At 35.4% G+C, this 17,887-nt stretch overlaps 3 protein-coding genes across 3 annotated transcripts; all 3 read left to right on the top strand.

The window, feature by feature from the left end:
- Positions 1 to 1,561: 1,561 nt before the first annotated feature.
- On the top strand, positions 1,562 to 5,747 carry LOC104240454 (probable glycosyltransferase At3g07620). The gene is made up of 5 exons (XM_009795297.2): positions 1,562 to 1,890; positions 2,072 to 2,659; positions 2,752 to 2,882; positions 3,433 to 3,781; positions 4,149 to 5,747. Exons 2-5 carry the CDS (start codon positions 2,132 to 2,134, stop codon positions 4,815 to 4,817), a joined length of 1,677 nt encoding a protein of 558 aa, XP_009793599.1. The 5' UTR covers positions 1,562 to 1,890; positions 2,072 to 2,131; the 3' UTR covers positions 4,818 to 5,747.
- A 1,908-nt stretch (positions 5,748 to 7,655) lies between these two features.
- On the top strand, positions 7,656 to 9,256 carry LOC104240455 (protein TAP1-like). Its single transcript, XM_009795298.2, has 2 exons — positions 7,656 to 7,965; positions 9,010 to 9,256. The coding sequence occupies exons 1-2, from the start codon at positions 7,710 to 7,712 to the stop codon at positions 9,063 to 9,065; spliced, it is 312 nt and encodes a 103-aa protein (XP_009793600.1). The 5' UTR covers positions 7,656 to 7,709; the 3' UTR covers positions 9,066 to 9,256.
- A 3,372-nt stretch (positions 9,257 to 12,628) lies between these two features.
- Positions 12,629 to 15,754, top strand: LOC104240456 (large ribosomal subunit protein eL8y). Its single transcript, XM_009795300.2, has 6 exons — positions 12,629 to 12,749; positions 12,835 to 13,084; positions 14,278 to 14,447; positions 14,537 to 14,665; positions 15,189 to 15,281; positions 15,371 to 15,754. The coding sequence occupies exons 1-6, from the start codon at positions 12,747 to 12,749 to the stop codon at positions 15,500 to 15,502; spliced, it is 777 nt and encodes a 258-aa protein (XP_009793602.1). The 5' UTR covers positions 12,629 to 12,746; the 3' UTR covers positions 15,503 to 15,754.
- The last annotated feature ends 2,133 nt before the right edge of the window (positions 15,755 to 17,887 follow it).

Here is a 17,887-nt window from a genome sequence, read left to right as displayed (position 1 = left end):
TTTATAGCTAATGTCGAAAGGTCTAAATTTGTCTCAATAAAATTAGAAATTGTTGTTCCATTATCATCTAATTTGACCCAAAATTTAGATCTAGATTTAAATAATTAGATTTTTCTAACAGAATAGAGTTAATCTTAGCGAATATTAATATCCAAAAGATTGTTCAACTGATTTTGTGGCAAAATGTCACAAGTTTCGTTTAAATATCAGTAAATGTGTAATAATGGACAGTATTCAATGGTCCAAGAACAAAGAAAATAGCATTAAATAGTAATAAATGATATATAATAGCATTTGTGTAAATAAATGCAACTGAAATAATCGAAAAGGGGTGAGATTCTATGATATTCCTCCTAACAATGATAAATGATTGACGAGTCTTTGAATATTCGAATTCTTCTTGGATCGTGAAAGAAAAGTTAGACAAAGATTTGAAGAAAAGTTGTATTTTATATGTATGTAATAAAGCAACAATCTTCAGATAATGTTAATATGTTGTTCTTTATAATGAGTGTCCAATCTCCCTCTACAACCACATATCTTTTTTCTTTATAAGGACATATTGGCCACAAAAACCCTAATAATACAGATCGGAGGAATATTCACTTGAATATTCTTATCATTAAAACTAGCAGTTATTGTCCTTCTAAAGGGAGTGCTCGTCCTCGTTCCTCTATTGAGTCAGCTCGACCTCGTCTTCGTCCTTCGTCAGATCACTTCGGCCTTGCCTTCGTCCTTTGTTGGGAACACATTGATGACACGTGGCGGCTTTTGAAGGCTCTTTTAATATTGACCCACATATAATTAGGATAATTTTTAGCCTATACACTTCTCACTAACAGAGCTCAAGCATGATAGAATGAAAAATCATGTCTAAGTTTTTTCGAGAAAACATATCTATATTTGCTCCTTTAACTTTTGACAAACTATCATTCATTAAGAAATTAAGGGCAAAACATGAATTTCTTTTAGACATACTAATAAGATTTGACCGAAAAATCAATAAATGGCAAAGTTTAGTCAATGTCATATTGGACCGGATAAATTTAACATTTTCCCCGTGTAATGGGCTTAAAGGCACAGGACTGTAAGTGCACAGATAGCCAATTTTGAGACAGATGTTTAAGGTTAAAATAGCACGGGCTAGTTAGTTTTTGGACTGGTCATTCAAAAATAGTCATCATTTACCAAGTCATTGAAAAATAGCCATTATTTTGCTGCAACATAGACCGGTCCAGCATAATATATTGGAGTTCGGTGCACCTGTGTATGAACTTCCAGCATATTATGTTGGACCGGTATATTTTGTTGGCTCTAGTATAATATACTTGAGTTCCAATGCTGGAGTATTTTCCGTATTTTGAACAGTGTTTTCGTTCAAATTTATCTTTACATAAAAAATGGCTAAATTTTGATGACTTTTGAAATTGGGGCTATTTTTTATGACCACTTGTAAATCTGGCTATTTTTGAATTCTACCTGTTGTAAGTTCGCAAAATTGTATAAATGTAGCCACTTCAGTACAACTTCAGACATACAAGACCGAAATTGCAAAAATCTAAAGTAATTTTTTTTCTGTATATACCCCAAACTTCAACATAATCAAAACCCAATCACAGCTTTCAAACTCTTCGAAGAATCAGGCCATCTTGTTAATACTGGCTACCAGTTAAAAAATGGAAATATTGGATATAACTTAATTAGCAATAGCATGGTCAAAACTGGCTACTTGTTAAAATGCATTGTCGGCACCAAAGAATCTTCTTTCACCATTAATGCTTTCCACAGTTCTCTTCAGTTACTTAAATCTCCATAGCTGAGCTGGGGTCGTATTTTTGTCTGAGTTAAGCTAAAGACGACCTAGATATGCTTCCCTTTCAGCTTCCTTAGGTAACCCCCCCCCCCCCCCCCAAAAAAAAAAACTTTTTTGTCTAACAACTCTTTTTTTTTTTTTTTTTTTTTTTTGATCTTTGACAATGTTACTGACATGTTGGATTATATGTTTACAGAAGTATGTTTATTTCTCAATTATCCAAATGTAATCCCCTTATTGTTTGTTAATTTGGAATAGAGGTGACTCTCTGCAAGCTGCTGGATTTTGATTCTGCAAAATACTTTTTGGTAATTCCATATGGGGAATGGACTTCAATTTCAAAGGTTATGCTGTGTTTGGAGCGTTAAATTGTTATCAATCTTTGGAATTGTTATTGCTGTTATTGTGCTGCTATCACAATTACTTGCACTTCCATTTGAGAATTACATATCTGTTTTATCAAATGCTGGAAGCTCGACTATTTGGCCAGAAAAAAAATCGTATGCAAATTCAACAATAGGCTTTCATTTGAATATAAGTATATATTCGATACAACGGGAAATAAAGAATCAATCGGCTCAGGTTTTGCAGCTTAAGTTACCTGCAGCTCCTCCAATTGGTGAGGAGAGTGTGATTTCAGATACTGGTAATTCAATTTCATCTGATGTAGCCAAGATGTCTGTACCATTTAATGATAAAGGGTTGATGAAAAATCAGACAACGGATGCGAATCCTAATTTGTTACGAGCTGCCGGTGCCTCTATAATGCAGAGTAAAAGAAGAAGAAGGCCGACATCAATTTCCTATATGAACTCTTTAGTGCTGCAGAATTCTGTTAGTTTAGTGGTATGACTGTTGCAGATGTCAATTCTAATTATAGTGGAGATTAATTATCAATTCATTTTTGTTATCTAAACTGCTTTAATTGTTGGTTGTAGAGATCACAATGGCATTCTGCACGTGAACTGGAACTCCGAAATGCAAAGTTTCAGATTGAAAATTCTCCAATAAGCAGAAACATTCCAGAAGTTCATGCATCTATCTTTCGAAATTATTCCAAGTTTACGAGGTAACTGGATTTGCTTTTGATTATTAGTTACCTCTTAATATCATCGTATTCATGATTTTAATGAGTTGTGAGATGCTTTATCACAGTAGATATGAATATCATTGCGATGCATTTATTCATCACTAAAATCTTCTCGAATCTTCCTGCTGCTGCAATATAGTGCAAATTTATCTATTACATTATGGATTTGGCAATTTGGAAAGGAGGCTTGAGAAAAGTTTATCAATTGGGAACATTGCTTCCTCCATGCGAAAATATCTTCTTTTTTTTTAAATCGGATCTATTCGCCTCCCTTCTTCTTCTTAGTTCCTTGCTCACTAAATGTATGGTTATATTCTTTTCTGTTTAGTTTTGTTTCGAGGTGACCCACCTGTTGGAGGTAGTATCCTGTGCCCAATGAATAGAGTTTTTGCATTTGTTGGTATGATAATGTGATACATTATAGCCATTTGAAAGACAGTTCAAATTTGTACTTTCATTAAGTCAAATGATCAGCCTTATTTTGGGGGAAAACATGCACCGGATGTTGAATTCTTTGATCATTTTGCAGGAGCTATGAGCTAATGGAACGCCTTCTTAAAGTTTATGTTTATAGGGAAGGGGAAAAACCAATATTCCATCAGCCATATCAACGAGGTATTTACGCTTCTGAAGGGTGGTTCATGAAACTAATGGAGAAAAACAAACAATTTCTTGTGAAAGATCCCAAAAGGGCTCACTTATTTTATTTGCCTTTTAGTTCTCTGAGGCTAAGAGAAGCTCTTTCAAAACAAAATTTTACTCATCAAAAAGAATTGGAAAGTCATCTCAGCAATTACATTGGAAGAATTTCTAGAAAATATCATTTCTGGAATAGAAGCAGAGGAGCTGATCATTTTTTTGCTGCTTGTCATGATTGGGTATGCTTTCTCTTGAGCTCTATCCCATTGTGAATGTTGCATTAGATGGTGCTTTGGCAGTCTAATCGTGTCAATCTACTCATTCTCCCCGGAAACCTCTTTCTGATAACTTTAGGAAAGCAAAAGAGTAAGGGAGGTTTTTTCTTTTTAATAAAAAGTTTATTATATAAACACATACAATTTTGTTTTTTATTCTTTCATTTCTTTGGAAAAGGTAGAGTTTTGAAGAGTTATAGGATGTTTTCTGAATCTGCAACTTGGACGGCGTCCTTATTTACAAATATGGAGTACTACCACCTTCAACACTTTATGTTGCTGTCAGGTGTCCATCTATCATTCTTTTACTAAAAGTAGAAGTACGTTATAGGCACCCCGAATCACGAGGAAGAGCATGGAAACTTGTATTAGAGCTCTCTGCAATTCAAATATAGCTGGAGGCTTCAAGATAGGGAAGGATGTCTCTCTTCCAGTAACTTATGTTCGTTCAGCTGAAAACCCGCTCAATGATCTGGGCGGAAATCCTCCTTCAGCAAGACCTGTCCTTGCCTTTTTCGCTGGAGGAATTCATGGTTATCTCCGTCCTATCTTATTGCAACATTGGAGTGACAGAGAACCTGATATGATGATTTTTGGGCCTATGCCTCGTGATACTGAAGGTAAAGCTGAATATAGAAAACTTATGAAAAGCAGCAAATATTGCATTTGTGCCAGGGGTTATGAAGTCCATACTCCAAGAGTTGTGGAGTCCATACACTATGATTGTGTACCTGTGATCATATCAGATAATTATGTGCCACCTTTCTTTGAGGTTTTCGACTGGGAATCATTTTCTGTCTTTGTTTTGGAGAAAGATGTTCCAGACTTGAGAAACATCCTTCTTTCAATTCCCGAGGAGAAGTACATGGAGATGCAGCACAGGCTGAAGATCGTTCAACAGTATTTCCTTTGGCACAAAAGTCCTGTAAAGTATGACTTGTTTCACATGATCCTTCACTCAATTTGGTATAACAGAGTATTTCAGGTAAGATCCAAATAAGGATGTCAAACGACCTCAGGAATTTTTATATTGAGGGGCATCCGTTGAAGCAAATCCGGATAAAGGACTTAGCATAGAGTATAGCAGAGGAAATGTAGATATCCGAGATGATTTGAACGCTTGAATGATCATATCCGGCATCAGATATGATCTAATTCTGTTTTATGCATGAAGAACGTTCCTGCCTGGTAACTGCTTAAGCCTTAATTAGTGAATTGCTATTGTTGGCAAGCTGAACGTAGCACTCAGTGTTGATGCCTGATAGTATCCTTCCTCTTTGCAGCCCCGTGCATACTTGTATAATGCTCTGATAGTTTACCAATTGTTGCCATATACCTCTATAAGAACTTCCTAGCTCTCTTCCTAATGCATTTTCCATACTCCGCCATTATTCTCCCGAGTGGAATGACACCCACATTCTTTGCTAGCCTGATAGTTCGAGCTTTGATTCGTCTCTTTTCTCTTTTTCTCAATAGTGTTCTTGCATTAATGCATTCTAGAGCCGTTGACCTTAAAATATCGCAATGGAATTACGATTTTTTTCTCTCTTCTCTATGTGAAAGTGGAATTAATGATCCGTTGCATTACTTGCTTATGGCTATAGGAAATTTTGCTATTTTACAAACATCGTAGCGAGAGCTCTTTAAATGGCTGTTCAGTTTTCTTTGGTCTGATCAAGATCAGTAGCAAGATAATTTTGGGCATTTTATATTGATTTATATCCTTATAGTACTATTCTACTACTGCACCAAACAGGCTCTAATGGAGCATCAGTAACTGGTTTTGCTAGTTGATGCTTCCTGGTTTTCACTGTACTTCAATGTTATAAAGGGAAGCTCAAAAACGAAAATACTGTTAGTTGTTGTCATAATTTTCTTACCATATTGGGTTTTCCTATCTATTGAAGGAAGGGCAATATGTTTACCATAATTGGGTTTTTCTTTTTGTAGAAAGAAATTATAATAAGTCTCTCATATTTGGCTAGTCCCTTTTCTTGGAGGAAAATGTTTGGGCTTCTATAAATTGAGGATCATTTTTTCTCATTCAGCAGTATCCACAACGTAGCCATATGGGGTTTGAGAGTCATGTTAGGGGGAGAACATTACGGGACAAGTGTTTGTGTGTCACTTATGTTTGCCTTTTCGTGAGGTTGTTCTCTCGGTATTCTGTACTCTCTTTTATATAGTGGATTGCTCATCTCTGCCATGGACGTAGGTCAATTGATCGAACCACGTTAAATGTTTGTGTCTCTTTTGGTAAATTTCTCTTTTGTTGGATGATATATCGTTGTTCAAGGTTTGATTTACTAGTTTCCGTACGACACCTGATTATTTCGATCCTAACAAATACAACATGAACTAAATTAATTTTGTACTCTTTTTTGTGCAGTGCCGGGACACATATTCTCTTCAGAACGATTCCAATTATTTTTTTAATTGTATTCTTTTTATTCAAGAAGTTTGACCCCCCCTCTAATTTTTTTGTTTTCTTTATTTGATTTGTGTTTTCTTTGGGAACTTAGATTCCAATTTAATGTGTCTCACAACCAAGAAAAATTAGGGGGGTCATTTTGGTTTTGGGTCTGCGACGCGAGGTTCAAGAGATGAGATTCATAAGGATACCCACCAGAAAGACTAATCCAATTCATAAGGATGTATAATGAAGTAGCAATTAATGGCAAAACAGCCAATTGGAAGCAAGAGTCATGCTTTTAATCCTCCAAGCTACCAAGAAATGAACTATATACCATTTGATCCCTCTATCATCCAAAAAATATGAATTGTGATAAAATATGTCATCGAGGAATTTTACTTTATCATGAATCCATTGATTCTATATGACTAATTACTACTCCCCCTTTCGCACTTTATTCGTACATGGAGTAGGGTGGGGGGAAATGGAATTTTATTTTTTATTTCACAAATGGGCATGCTAGATCATATATCTATATACGGATAGATAAAACTAAAGTAATTCTGATTATTAAAAAAAAAAAGAACATTTCTAAAAAGTATTGGAAAAAGAATTAACGTTGGATAGCATCAAGTCTTTCTCCTTAGATAGATTTCATTCACTGGGAGTTTAAAAAGGTTTAATTGAATCTTGACATTAAAATTAGATTAGTGAAAGTAATACTAATTCCCCTAATATTTAATTCAGATATCTCTCTCACCAAAAGTTTTATACTATTCTAAGTAATAAATCCTCTAACAGGGACAGTAAAAACTCGAGACAAATATATGCAACTGTAGTTTGATCATGCATTTTAGCCACCATATATTAATGAACTGAGATTTTCAAAGTCCCCATGAATGTTAAATGATCAACCCGAAGATAACAATTAGGAAGAAAAAGTAGGTAGCACAACATAGTTGTATTTGCACTTACCCCTTCTCATATTGAGCAAATGAACTAACCAACAACAACAACAACCACCCAGTATAATCACACTAGTGGGGTCTGGAGAGGGTAGTGTGTACGTAGACTTTACCCCTACCCTGGGGTAGAGAGGTTGTTTCCAAATAGACCATCGACATCCTTCCCCTAGTGGGGTCTGGAGAGGGTAGTGTGTACGCAGACCTTACCCCTACCCTGGGGTAGAGAGGTTGTTTCCAAATAGACCCTCGGCATCCTTCCCTCCAAGAACTCCCCACGTTGCTTTTGGGATGACTCGAACTCACAACCTCTTGGTTGGAAGTGGAGGTTGCTTATCATCAGAGCAACCCCTAACCAATTAATACCAAAACTTTAAATTCTCGAAAGGAAAAAAAATAAAAATAAAAAGGGCAAATACTCCACTATATATACATATAATGCATGCCTTTCCCAGAGCCTGACTTGCATTACTAAGTATAGCATTTTTAGATATAATTTACTCCTAGCTAGCTAGAAATGGAAATGAAATACCTAACCCTAATGGTGACAGTGATGGCGGCCATGGCTATATTTGAAGGGAAATTTAGTATGGCCAATCTGATGGAGGTGAAATGTATAGAAGTTTGCATGAACGAATGCAAGAAAACTGGTATAGCCACTGCTGCCTGTCTCAAATTCTGTCCACTTCACTGTGTTCCACCTACGCCTCCTCCTGAAGTCCGCTACTGCAATCTCCGATGCATTCTTCAACATTGTGTTGACTACAAGAATGGTACGTACTTCATTCATCCGATCCATTTTACTTGTCATGTTTGACTTGGAGGGTTGTTCTGATAGTAAGCAACCTCCACTTACAACCAAGTGGTTGTGAGTTCGAGTCTACCCAAGAGCAAGGTGGGAAGTTCTTGGAGGGAAGGACGCCGAGGGTCTATTTGGAAACAGCCTCTCTACCCCAGAGTAGGGGTAAGGTCTGCGTACACACTACCCTCCCCAGACCCCACTAAGTAGGATTATACTGGGTTGTTGTTTGACTTTCGAATATCGTAGCCAAAAAGTTAGTACGTCGTTCTAGGTCTAGTGTGAAATATTACGCATTGTATGCAAGCAGGGGCAGAGCTAGAGCTTCTTCGACAACAGATTCGGCCGAACTCAGTAGCTTTAATCCAAACCATATATTTCTCTTAAGAAATTCATTGAATAGGTACAATTTCTTCTTTTAGAACCCAGTAACATAAAAAGGTTATCACGAACCCAGTAACTTCAAATTCTAGTTCCGCCTCTGTATGTCAGTACGAATGAAGAGGAGCCTTGGATCAACGATAAAGTTGTCTCCACGTGACTTATAGGTTACGGGTTCAAACCGTAGAATCAGTCACTTATGTTTGTATTAGAATAGGCTGCCTATATCATACCCCATTAAGGGGGGCATCCTTCCTCGGATCTTGCATGAACGGCGCATACTTCGTGCACCGCGCTGCCCTATATACAATACGAATGACTGCATTTGTATGCACATAACACATTCATCCACAATTCCACATATACCTGCACGTGCATGGTTTGGAACATTATGGTGAAGCCAAAAGTGAAGACTTTTTCCAGCATTTTCTATAGTAAATCTATTTGAACAAGTTTCTGGACAAGCTTGTTGTACATGATCAATAGTTCTCCACATCAATATAATGACTTTTCAGGAAAGATAGTATCCCGACGACGAATTTTTCTTGAATATTTTTCTTTTACTGAATTTTTTTTATGTATTTTTTTACGAATAAATTTTCATCCCTTTTAATTTGGTGCTTATATATCATTGCAGATGAAGAGAAACTGGAGGGCTGTGTATCCAACTGCCGGAAGAATGATCATTGCTAAATTACTAATTCTATAATGATACATTTTACCCACACAATAAATGCCTCATAATTCTAGTCCTCGCTCTATTTCTGTTTATTTTTCTTTTAAATAGTGAGTTTCAGCTTTCAGTTCTGTCTTAAAGAATTTGGATCAGATGATGCAGACGTTATCTAATTGCAGATTTTATTTGGTGGGAGTTCCATTGAGAATATTTTCGGGGAAAAATAAAAAATAGTCAGATTTATATAATCGAAATTTACCCACTTTTTCATGTAAAGATAAAATTTGAATAAAAACGCTCTTAAAAATCCGAAAATATTCCAGCATAACATAATATGTTGGAGTTTGAATTTTTTATATACGAGCTTCAAGCATAATGTGCTGGAGTTTTAATATAATATGCGGGAAGTTTATATGCAAGAGCTTCATAATCCAGTATATTAAATTTTCGTGTGTTGGAGTTACAACATTATATGCTGGAAGTTTATACGCAAGAGCTCCATAATCCCGCATATTATGCTGGAACATTCCATGTTTCAGCAATAGTGGTTATGTTTTAATGACTTTGCAAATGCTGACTATTTTTTTTATTAGCAGTCCGAAAACTGTCTAGCCCGTACTATTTTCACAATATTTGCTAATAATGAAGTTTTTTCGAATTTGTTAAATTAATGGATCGATAGAAAAAGATCAGTTATATATAAGTTTGTGATATTAAGTTGTTGCTACATTGTAAAATATGCAAAGTCTACACCAAATATCAAAGGGGTCTTAATTCAGAACATTTAATCTTAGGTGAGCGCGCAACTCATAAGATGAAGTCATTCTTGACCCCTAATTAAGACTAATCTAATTTTAAATTTAAGAAGTTGAGTTTATTACTGAAAATTCTTTTGGACAAATTACAAACCTAGTCCGTCGGTTGGTTGAAACTAATTACATTCACTAGTCAAAAAGTATATAAAAGGCAAAATACCTTAAAATCTCCCAAATTTGGCACTTATTATTGGTTACATCCTTAAATTATTCGTGATCTTAATTACCACCTATACTTGGTTATTCGATAGGTGTTACCCCCCTTGGATTATCTCATTCTAGAAAAGTGGCATACACTCGCTTGCCACGTGAATTTTCCTATCCTTGTGGCATATTTTGAAAAATAAAATATATTTTATACATTTTTAAGTGCTTTACTTTTTTAGATAATCTTTTTCGAATAAAATTTATGATAAAACTAGAACTATATTATTTAGACTCATTTTTTTTATTTGGCTAAAAATAATAAACTTTTAGTTATTGTTTTTTGAATTTGAAAATGAAAATAAAGATTTATACCGTTGAAATAAATAGTTAAAGCATCTAAAAAGATGTAAAAAATTTATAGTTTGATTTTTATTACTTTGGCATAAATAGTCATTGCAACAAAAGAAGAAATAAAAAGAGTGTACAATTGCAAGTTCATTATTTTGGCTATACCTTTTTATTTGGTAAAAAATAATGGAGTTGTAGCCATTTTTTTTACTAATTTGACTCGAAAATAAAAATACACATTCAAACAAATAGACATTATATCTAAAGAAAAAAATAACAGAAAATACACTACTATTACTCCATTATTTTTGCTAAAAGTTTTCTATTTGGCTAAAATGATGGAGTTCCAACCAAACTTTTACAAATTTGGCCCCCAAAAAAAAATATGAAGAAATATGCAATTGGAACAAATAGACATTATATCTATATAAGAAATTAAAAATAATAAAGTTAGAGTAAAGTCCACATTATATGTTAAGATGAAGCAAGAAGAAATACATACTTGTAACAAATAAATCATTATATATGACTATATGACAACTAAAAGTTAAAAAATAACCTACTTGGAAGCTGGTTTTTCAATTTTTCTTCACTTTCACTCGCTTAAAAGAGAGTGCGCTCACACTATTTGCCACATCAACGTCTAGTGGGTAATGGCTCTTAGAAGGTCAAGTTCGGGGGAGGGGTAATTAAGACCACGAATAATTTAGGAATGTAACTAATAATATTTGTCAAATTTAGGGGTTATGTATTCTGCCTATATAAAATATGTATATTTCTTGGATATAATACACATATTTAAAAAAATTACTTATTGTGAAAATATACATTTCTCAATTATTTACCTAATGTAAAAACACAAAAGCGATAATAAATTATTCCATTCTTAAGCCAATACCGAAGAAGTAGTGAAAAAAATGGGGAACGATCATGACAAAACAATAGCTATTATTCATTAGGTCATTGCTGATGGGTCTGCTATTATTCATTAGGTCGTTGTTGATGGGTCCGCACAATTTAAGGCGATTTAGAGTCGGTCTTGTTTTATAATCGTCCTCAAATCTTGTTTTATGGTCCTAAAATGTCAAAAAACAAGGATCGATCATGGCGAAGCGATAACTATTGTTCATTAGGCCATTTTTATGGGCCTGCAAAATTTTAGGCAATTCGAAGCCGGTCGCCCGAATTCATGTAAATAGCGTATACTATAGCACACGAAAATCTAGAAATCCTTTGAATTTCTGTTTATGGCCCTAAAACGCCAAAAATGAGGAATGGTCATGCTGAAGCAATAACTATAATTCATTAGGTTGTTTCTAATGGGCATGCAAAATTTTAGGCGATTCGAAATCGGTCGCCCAAATTCATGCAGATAGCATGGACTATAACACACGAAAATGTGAAGATCGTTCTGAATTCCTATTTTATGGCCCTAAAATGTCACGCGGTTAATATTTTTCATTAGGCTATTTACGGTGGGCCTGCAAAATTTAGGCAATTCTGAGCCCATCATTTGAATTCATGTAGATTGCGTGGACTATAACACGTAAAAAATATAGAAATTATTTTGAATTTCAGTTTTATGACCCTAAAACGCAAAAAAAAAAAAGAAACGGTCATGCTGAAACAATGACTATTATTCATTAGATTGTTTCTTGACCCGCAAAATTTCAGGCTATTCGGAGTCGGTCGCTCAAATTCATGCAAATATCGTGGACTATATATACACGAAAATCTAGAAATCATCTTAAATTTCAATTTTATGGCCCTAAAATGCAAAAAAAAAAAAACGAGGAACAGTCATGGCGATTCGATGACTATTGTACATTATGTTGTTTTGATGAGCGTGCAAATTTTTAGGGAATTTGGAGTCGGTCGCCCAAATTCATACAGATAGCGTGGACTATAGCACATAAAAATCTGAAAATCGTCCTAAATTCCTATTTTATGATCCTAAAATGCCAAAAAACCGAGGAAAGGTCATGGCGAAGCGGTGATTATTGTTTATTAGGTCGTTTTTAATGGGCTCTCAAAATTTTTAGCGATTCTTAGCCAGTCCCCGAATTCATGCAGATTGTGTGAAATATATCACACAAAAATCTGAAAATCGTTTTGAATTCCTATTTTATGGCCCGAAAATATCAAAAATGATCGTAGCGAAGCGATAGAATATTATTCATTAAACGTAAAACCGGGCGGCTAATTTTGACAGATTAGAAGGTCGGCCTTCTAAAAGTTATGAAAAGGGGATCAGGGCCCAAATTTTATCAATTTTGCCCAGGCCCAGTTGAGGAACGGCGAACACATCTTATACCCTAAACTCAATTCTATATAACTGAGAGTGTTACAGTCAGTAGGGTTTGTTCCTCCGGTCGCCGTCTGAAGAAAATGGTAAGCTTTCAGCCATGGTTACACCAATCCTCTTCTTCATTTTGCAATGGTTATTGATTTTTATTTTCTTTTGCGGGAAGTGTAGGCTCCAAAGAAGGGTGTAGCAGTAGCATCAAAGAAGAAACCGGCTCAGGCGAAGGTGGTGAATCCACTGTTCGAGAAGCGGCCCAAGCAGTTCGGAATCGGTGGTGCGTTGCCACCAAAGAAGGATCTGACTAGGTTCGTGAAATGGCCTCAGGTGGTTCGTATTCAAAGGAAGAGGAGGATTCTCAAGCAGAGGTTGAAGGTCCCTCCTGCTCTCAACCAGTTCTCCAAAACCCTCGACAAAAACCTCGGTCAGTGTCACTATGCTATATAACCTAATTTCACCTATTTTTTTGAAGTTTTTTACTAATTAGTTGCTGTATTCTGTGAACAATTAGTTAAGTAGTCCTTTATGACCCGTCCACTCTATTTGCAGCTGTTCCCTCTTCGAATATCAATTACTATTGACTTAACGATCACTTTTTGCCTATGTAACTAGCCTCTATATTCGTTAAACTTGATTTGGGCTCATTTTGTTTTAATACTTGTATTTCGTCGAGCTATTTTATGCATATAAAAAAATTATGAGCTATTAGATTTAATCTCTCTGTGTGTGTGTGTTTGTCTTTTAGGGCTACATTTTCAGTCTTAATGTGTTAAATGCAGTGTGTTTTCAATTTGAACCTTCACCCAAAGTGGTGGCATAATTAGCAAAGAGGAATTGTGAGGAATGATGTTTTTTTTGAACTATAGTGTGATCCCATATCGGTTTCGAGTGTTTGAACTAGCCTCATCGTGTACTTAAAGACAGTTGAATGGGTAGGTGTTTGGTCTTTGCTTGTGGATTCTTATGATTCCGGTATTGTAGCCTCTCTCAGTGAGAGTTTGCAAACTCCTCAACTTTTGCTATGTGAGCAATATGGAGAACACTCTAGGCCTCACACCCACAATTTTTGGCTTGTTTTATTGTTCGGTAACCTAGGAGCTGAATGAGCTACTATTGCCTCCGTCCGGAATACTTTTATAAACTTCTTTTTGAGAAGGAGAATCAATTTAGACATTATCATAATCTTTTTGTTGGAATTCCTTGTCGGATAGTACATTTTTCATAGTCTTTGTTCTATACCATGTGGATGCTGTTTTTATAGAATGTTTAATTTGACTTGTACCACATTGAAAAAGTTATTGTCATGGACTTTTTATCTTTTGTTTTCAGCATATTGAATTTTACTTTCGAGAAACTACTTATTTTCAGGCAGAAATGTTTTTCGGAATGTCTTCCATCCTACCAAATAAACCCTTTTCTAATCAATCTTAAATGGCTATGCTGTGATGTTGTACTTGGTCATTATGTGTCTTGCCACTTCTCTAGTATCCTACAATGAAGAATATAAGTCATCAGATCTCTATTCAACTTTTGTATTGTTTTACTTGCAATGAGGTATTTTATTTCATTGAGGCTGAATTGAATTATATCTATTGCCTTTGTCCGTTGAATATGCAGCAACAAACCTTTTCAAGATGCTTCTCAAGTACAGGCCCGAGGACAAAGCTGCAAAGAAGGAGCGTCTTGTGAAAAGGGCTCAAGCTGAAGCTGAAGGAAAAACTCCTGAAACAAAGAAACCCATCATCGTGAAGTATGGTCTTAAGCACATCACATACCTTATTGAGCAGGTTCGTTCTTGTCTTGCGAAGGTCTTTTATGTGGCTCATCTTCTCCCCCCCCCCCCTAAAGGGACTAATTTCCATTGATATTCTTGCAGAACAAAGCACAACTGGTAGTGATTGCTCATGATGTGGACCCAATTGAGTTAGTTGTCTGGCTTCCTGCGCTATGCAGAAAGATGGAAATTCCTTACTGCATTGTGAAGGGGAAAGCACGTTTAGGATCGGTGAGCAATCCTAAATTTTTTGATATCTTAATAATGCTTCATGACAGACTGGTCAGATGCAAGCTAACTGTGAAATGTACAGTGAAATTCTTCTTCATTTTCCTCTGTAATATCATCTTTAACTTTATTTTCTTGAAATTGTTGGTTTTTATTGTTTTAAGGAATTTAAATCTGGGCTTTGGGTTGCTAAATAGGGGAGAGCTTATGAATAATAGCTCTGAAATACTTACAGGTTTTCTGTGGGGTGCCCTACCAATCTAAAAGCCTTGAACAGCAAATGTAAAAATGGCATCATAGTACGGATTTGTTGCAGTTCTAAGTGGGTGTTTTTATGCTTCTGAAAAGTAATTTTTGTTCTCTTTTTTGAGCCAATTTTTGCTTTTTTAGAAGCTAACCCACTTCTGACTCTTTCGTTCACAAATTCGCCTCCAAACGCCATTACATTTTTGTTTATCATTTTCGTTTGCCAATAAAAACATGCTTCATGACAGATTAGATTCTGATACTTATGCATTGTATACAGATTGTGCACAAGAAAACTGCTTCAGCTCTGTGTTTGACAACAGTGAAGAATGAAGATAAAATGGAGTTCAGCAGAATTTTGGAGGCAATTAAGGTATCTCAATTTATATATGACTAGTTTGGTTTCCTTTTTGCCCTAAAGCTATTCCAAGGATATCTCTTGATACTTGTTTGCATTTCCAGGCTAACTTCAATGACAAGTATGAGGAGAACAGGAAGAAGTGGGGTGGTGGCGTCATGGGTTCCAAATCACAGGCCAGAACCAAAGCCAAAGAGAGGGTTCTTGCAAAGGAAGCTGCCCAGAGAATGAACTAAGAGCTTGCTGTGATATACACCACAATTGGATTAGGGACTTTCTCCGCCAATTTTTGTGTTTGGTTTACATGCTTGACAATATTAGAGATATTAGTTTGATAAGTCTCTTTATGTTTGCCTTCTTTTGCAGATTATTGATCTGTGGGAGAAACTTTAAATTGTATCTGAAGTTTTTGTTAGATATTTTGTTGAATTTGGTTTTTATGATAGCGAGATGGGAGGTTAATCTATTAACTACACTTTTATTGCTTAGATATTGCTTTGCTTGTTGCTAAGTGTAGGTTCTACTCATGGACGGTGCTTTAGGGTTTTTACGTTGTTTTTTTTTTTTGGTTTTTCAGTCGGTGTTCGGTGCCTGCATTGTAGTCTCACTCTATTCGGACTCATGTCACGTAGGGCCCATTTTGAAGGAAGTGCTCTCTACCAAGGATTTTTTCACACTCAGGATTCGAACTCGAGACCTTTGGAGCAATACCTTCCACTACACCATATCCTTTGGTGGTGGGATTTTACGCTAACGATTGATTTGGTGCCATTTTTTGTTTTTGCGATCTCTTAAATTTATATAGGAAGTGGGATGGTGTTCTTACTGTGACAACAATTCAATTTTGACAGAAGTGCACAGTAATGTAATTTGCGAGCATAGACATGCTAAAAGTCCTTAAATGCCGGTAAAGTGAGTAAACTTTAAAATGTTCTCATCTCCCTATTCCTCCTTTCAGTGTTTTCAGTATGATTTTTCTTGGTCCCCTCTCTCTAAAAACCTTTTACCATTAAAAAAGACTTCAATTTTTCAACTTTAATTCATCATTTGAAATGTTGGATTATCTAAAAATAGGGGTAAAACAAGGATCAGCAAGATTTGGTGGAGCGTAAAGAGTGATTTGTTGACTAGGTAAGAATATTAGATTTAGAAGTTGTTTGTTTGAAATTAAGAGGAATCAAGAAAGAGGGATGTGCAACAGTGCATTCGGCTAGAGGATTTCGAATTTTCCACAACTCCACAAGCTAGAATCATACTCCTAACTCCCTCCTGTACACAATAAGTGGTTAATTTGTTTTTTTTATTTTGGTCTAAAATAAGTGTCCATTTATATAATCAAGAAAAAATTCAATTTGTTTTTTCAAAATTACCCTTACGTACGTATCCCTAAAAAGTCATTTACTCCTCACATTTGAGAAGAGAAGTAAGTACTACTATAACTATGGTGCAATATTTAATGAAGGGTAGATTAGTCACATTAACTATTTTAATTTAGAATTTAGTATTTTCTTAATGGGTGTGCCCAAAGCAAATTGGTCACTTATTGTGGACCGGAGAGAGTAGAGATTATTGAATTTAATAAGTGAGGAGTCGTAAATTAGCTCAGAGAGCTACTTTAGATGAAGGACCAACACTTCAATTTCTCGTGCTATTTGTACATTATGCTCCTTTATAATATTGTATTTTAAAAAAATGATCTTTTTAAATAGTTTATGTATAAAAGATAAATTTCTTACGTGTAAAAATTAAGCTTTTATGGATAAAAAAAAAGGTAGAGTCATAAAATTAACGGAGAAGGGCCTAAAATGCCCCTTTACTATATGAAATAGGACATGCTAATCCTCCGTTAAAAGTTAGTCTCTATTCTGCCCTTGCCGTTAACAAATGGGCTCGTATATGCCCTCCATCACTAACGGGAGACTCATAAAGCCATGTGGAATATATGTGAGGGCAAGTTAGATCTGGTTTGAATTGTATAGGGGCATATATGAGTCAGTTATAATAGTTATTTCTCAAACACTTCACAACCCCATATCAGTTTACTTCGACACCTATTTGACAACACCAAACTAATTATCACAGCAAATAAGCTAAGTCATAGACACACTCATTCAGATGAACGACAATGACTTCATTAAATCCTAGCAGCTCAAAGGGGTCGAATTATAACAAAAGACAACAAAAGACAATGTCGGAATATTCTAGTAGCTCAAAGGGGTCGAATAGGAGGTGTCATTACGGACTTACTGCCAATTATTTCATGGCATGTATACCTTTAAATGCTGGGAGAAGGTTTTTCAAGTGCCTGAAGCATGAGGTAAGAATTTTTTTTGATAGGTTCTTTTAATTATTCCGATTTGTTTGTAATTTTATTTTATTTATTTTTGGTTTTTCGGATGAAAAAATATTCCTATTGGGAATGACAAGATGAAGAGCTTCCTCGTAGAGTTTTAGATCTCATATGCAGTTTAAAGAAGGAAAAGGAAGCTCTAATCCGTGAAAGAAATGCTCTCTAAAGGAAAATTTGATCTTGAGAATGTTATGATGCTCGTCGATCATGGAAGAATATAAGCCTTGGAATTGGAAAGAAATGTCCTAATGAAGAAAGTGACCGATTTAGA

This window comes from Nicotiana sylvestris, chromosome 6, assembly GCF_000393655.2.
Source record: "Nicotiana sylvestris chromosome 6, ASM39365v2, whole genome shotgun sequence".
Lineage (NCBI taxonomy): Eukaryota > Viridiplantae > Streptophyta > Magnoliopsida > Solanales > Solanaceae > Nicotiana > Nicotiana sylvestris.
Note: the sequence above shows the minus strand (reverse complement) of the source record. Positions and strands in the feature narration are given on the sequence as shown.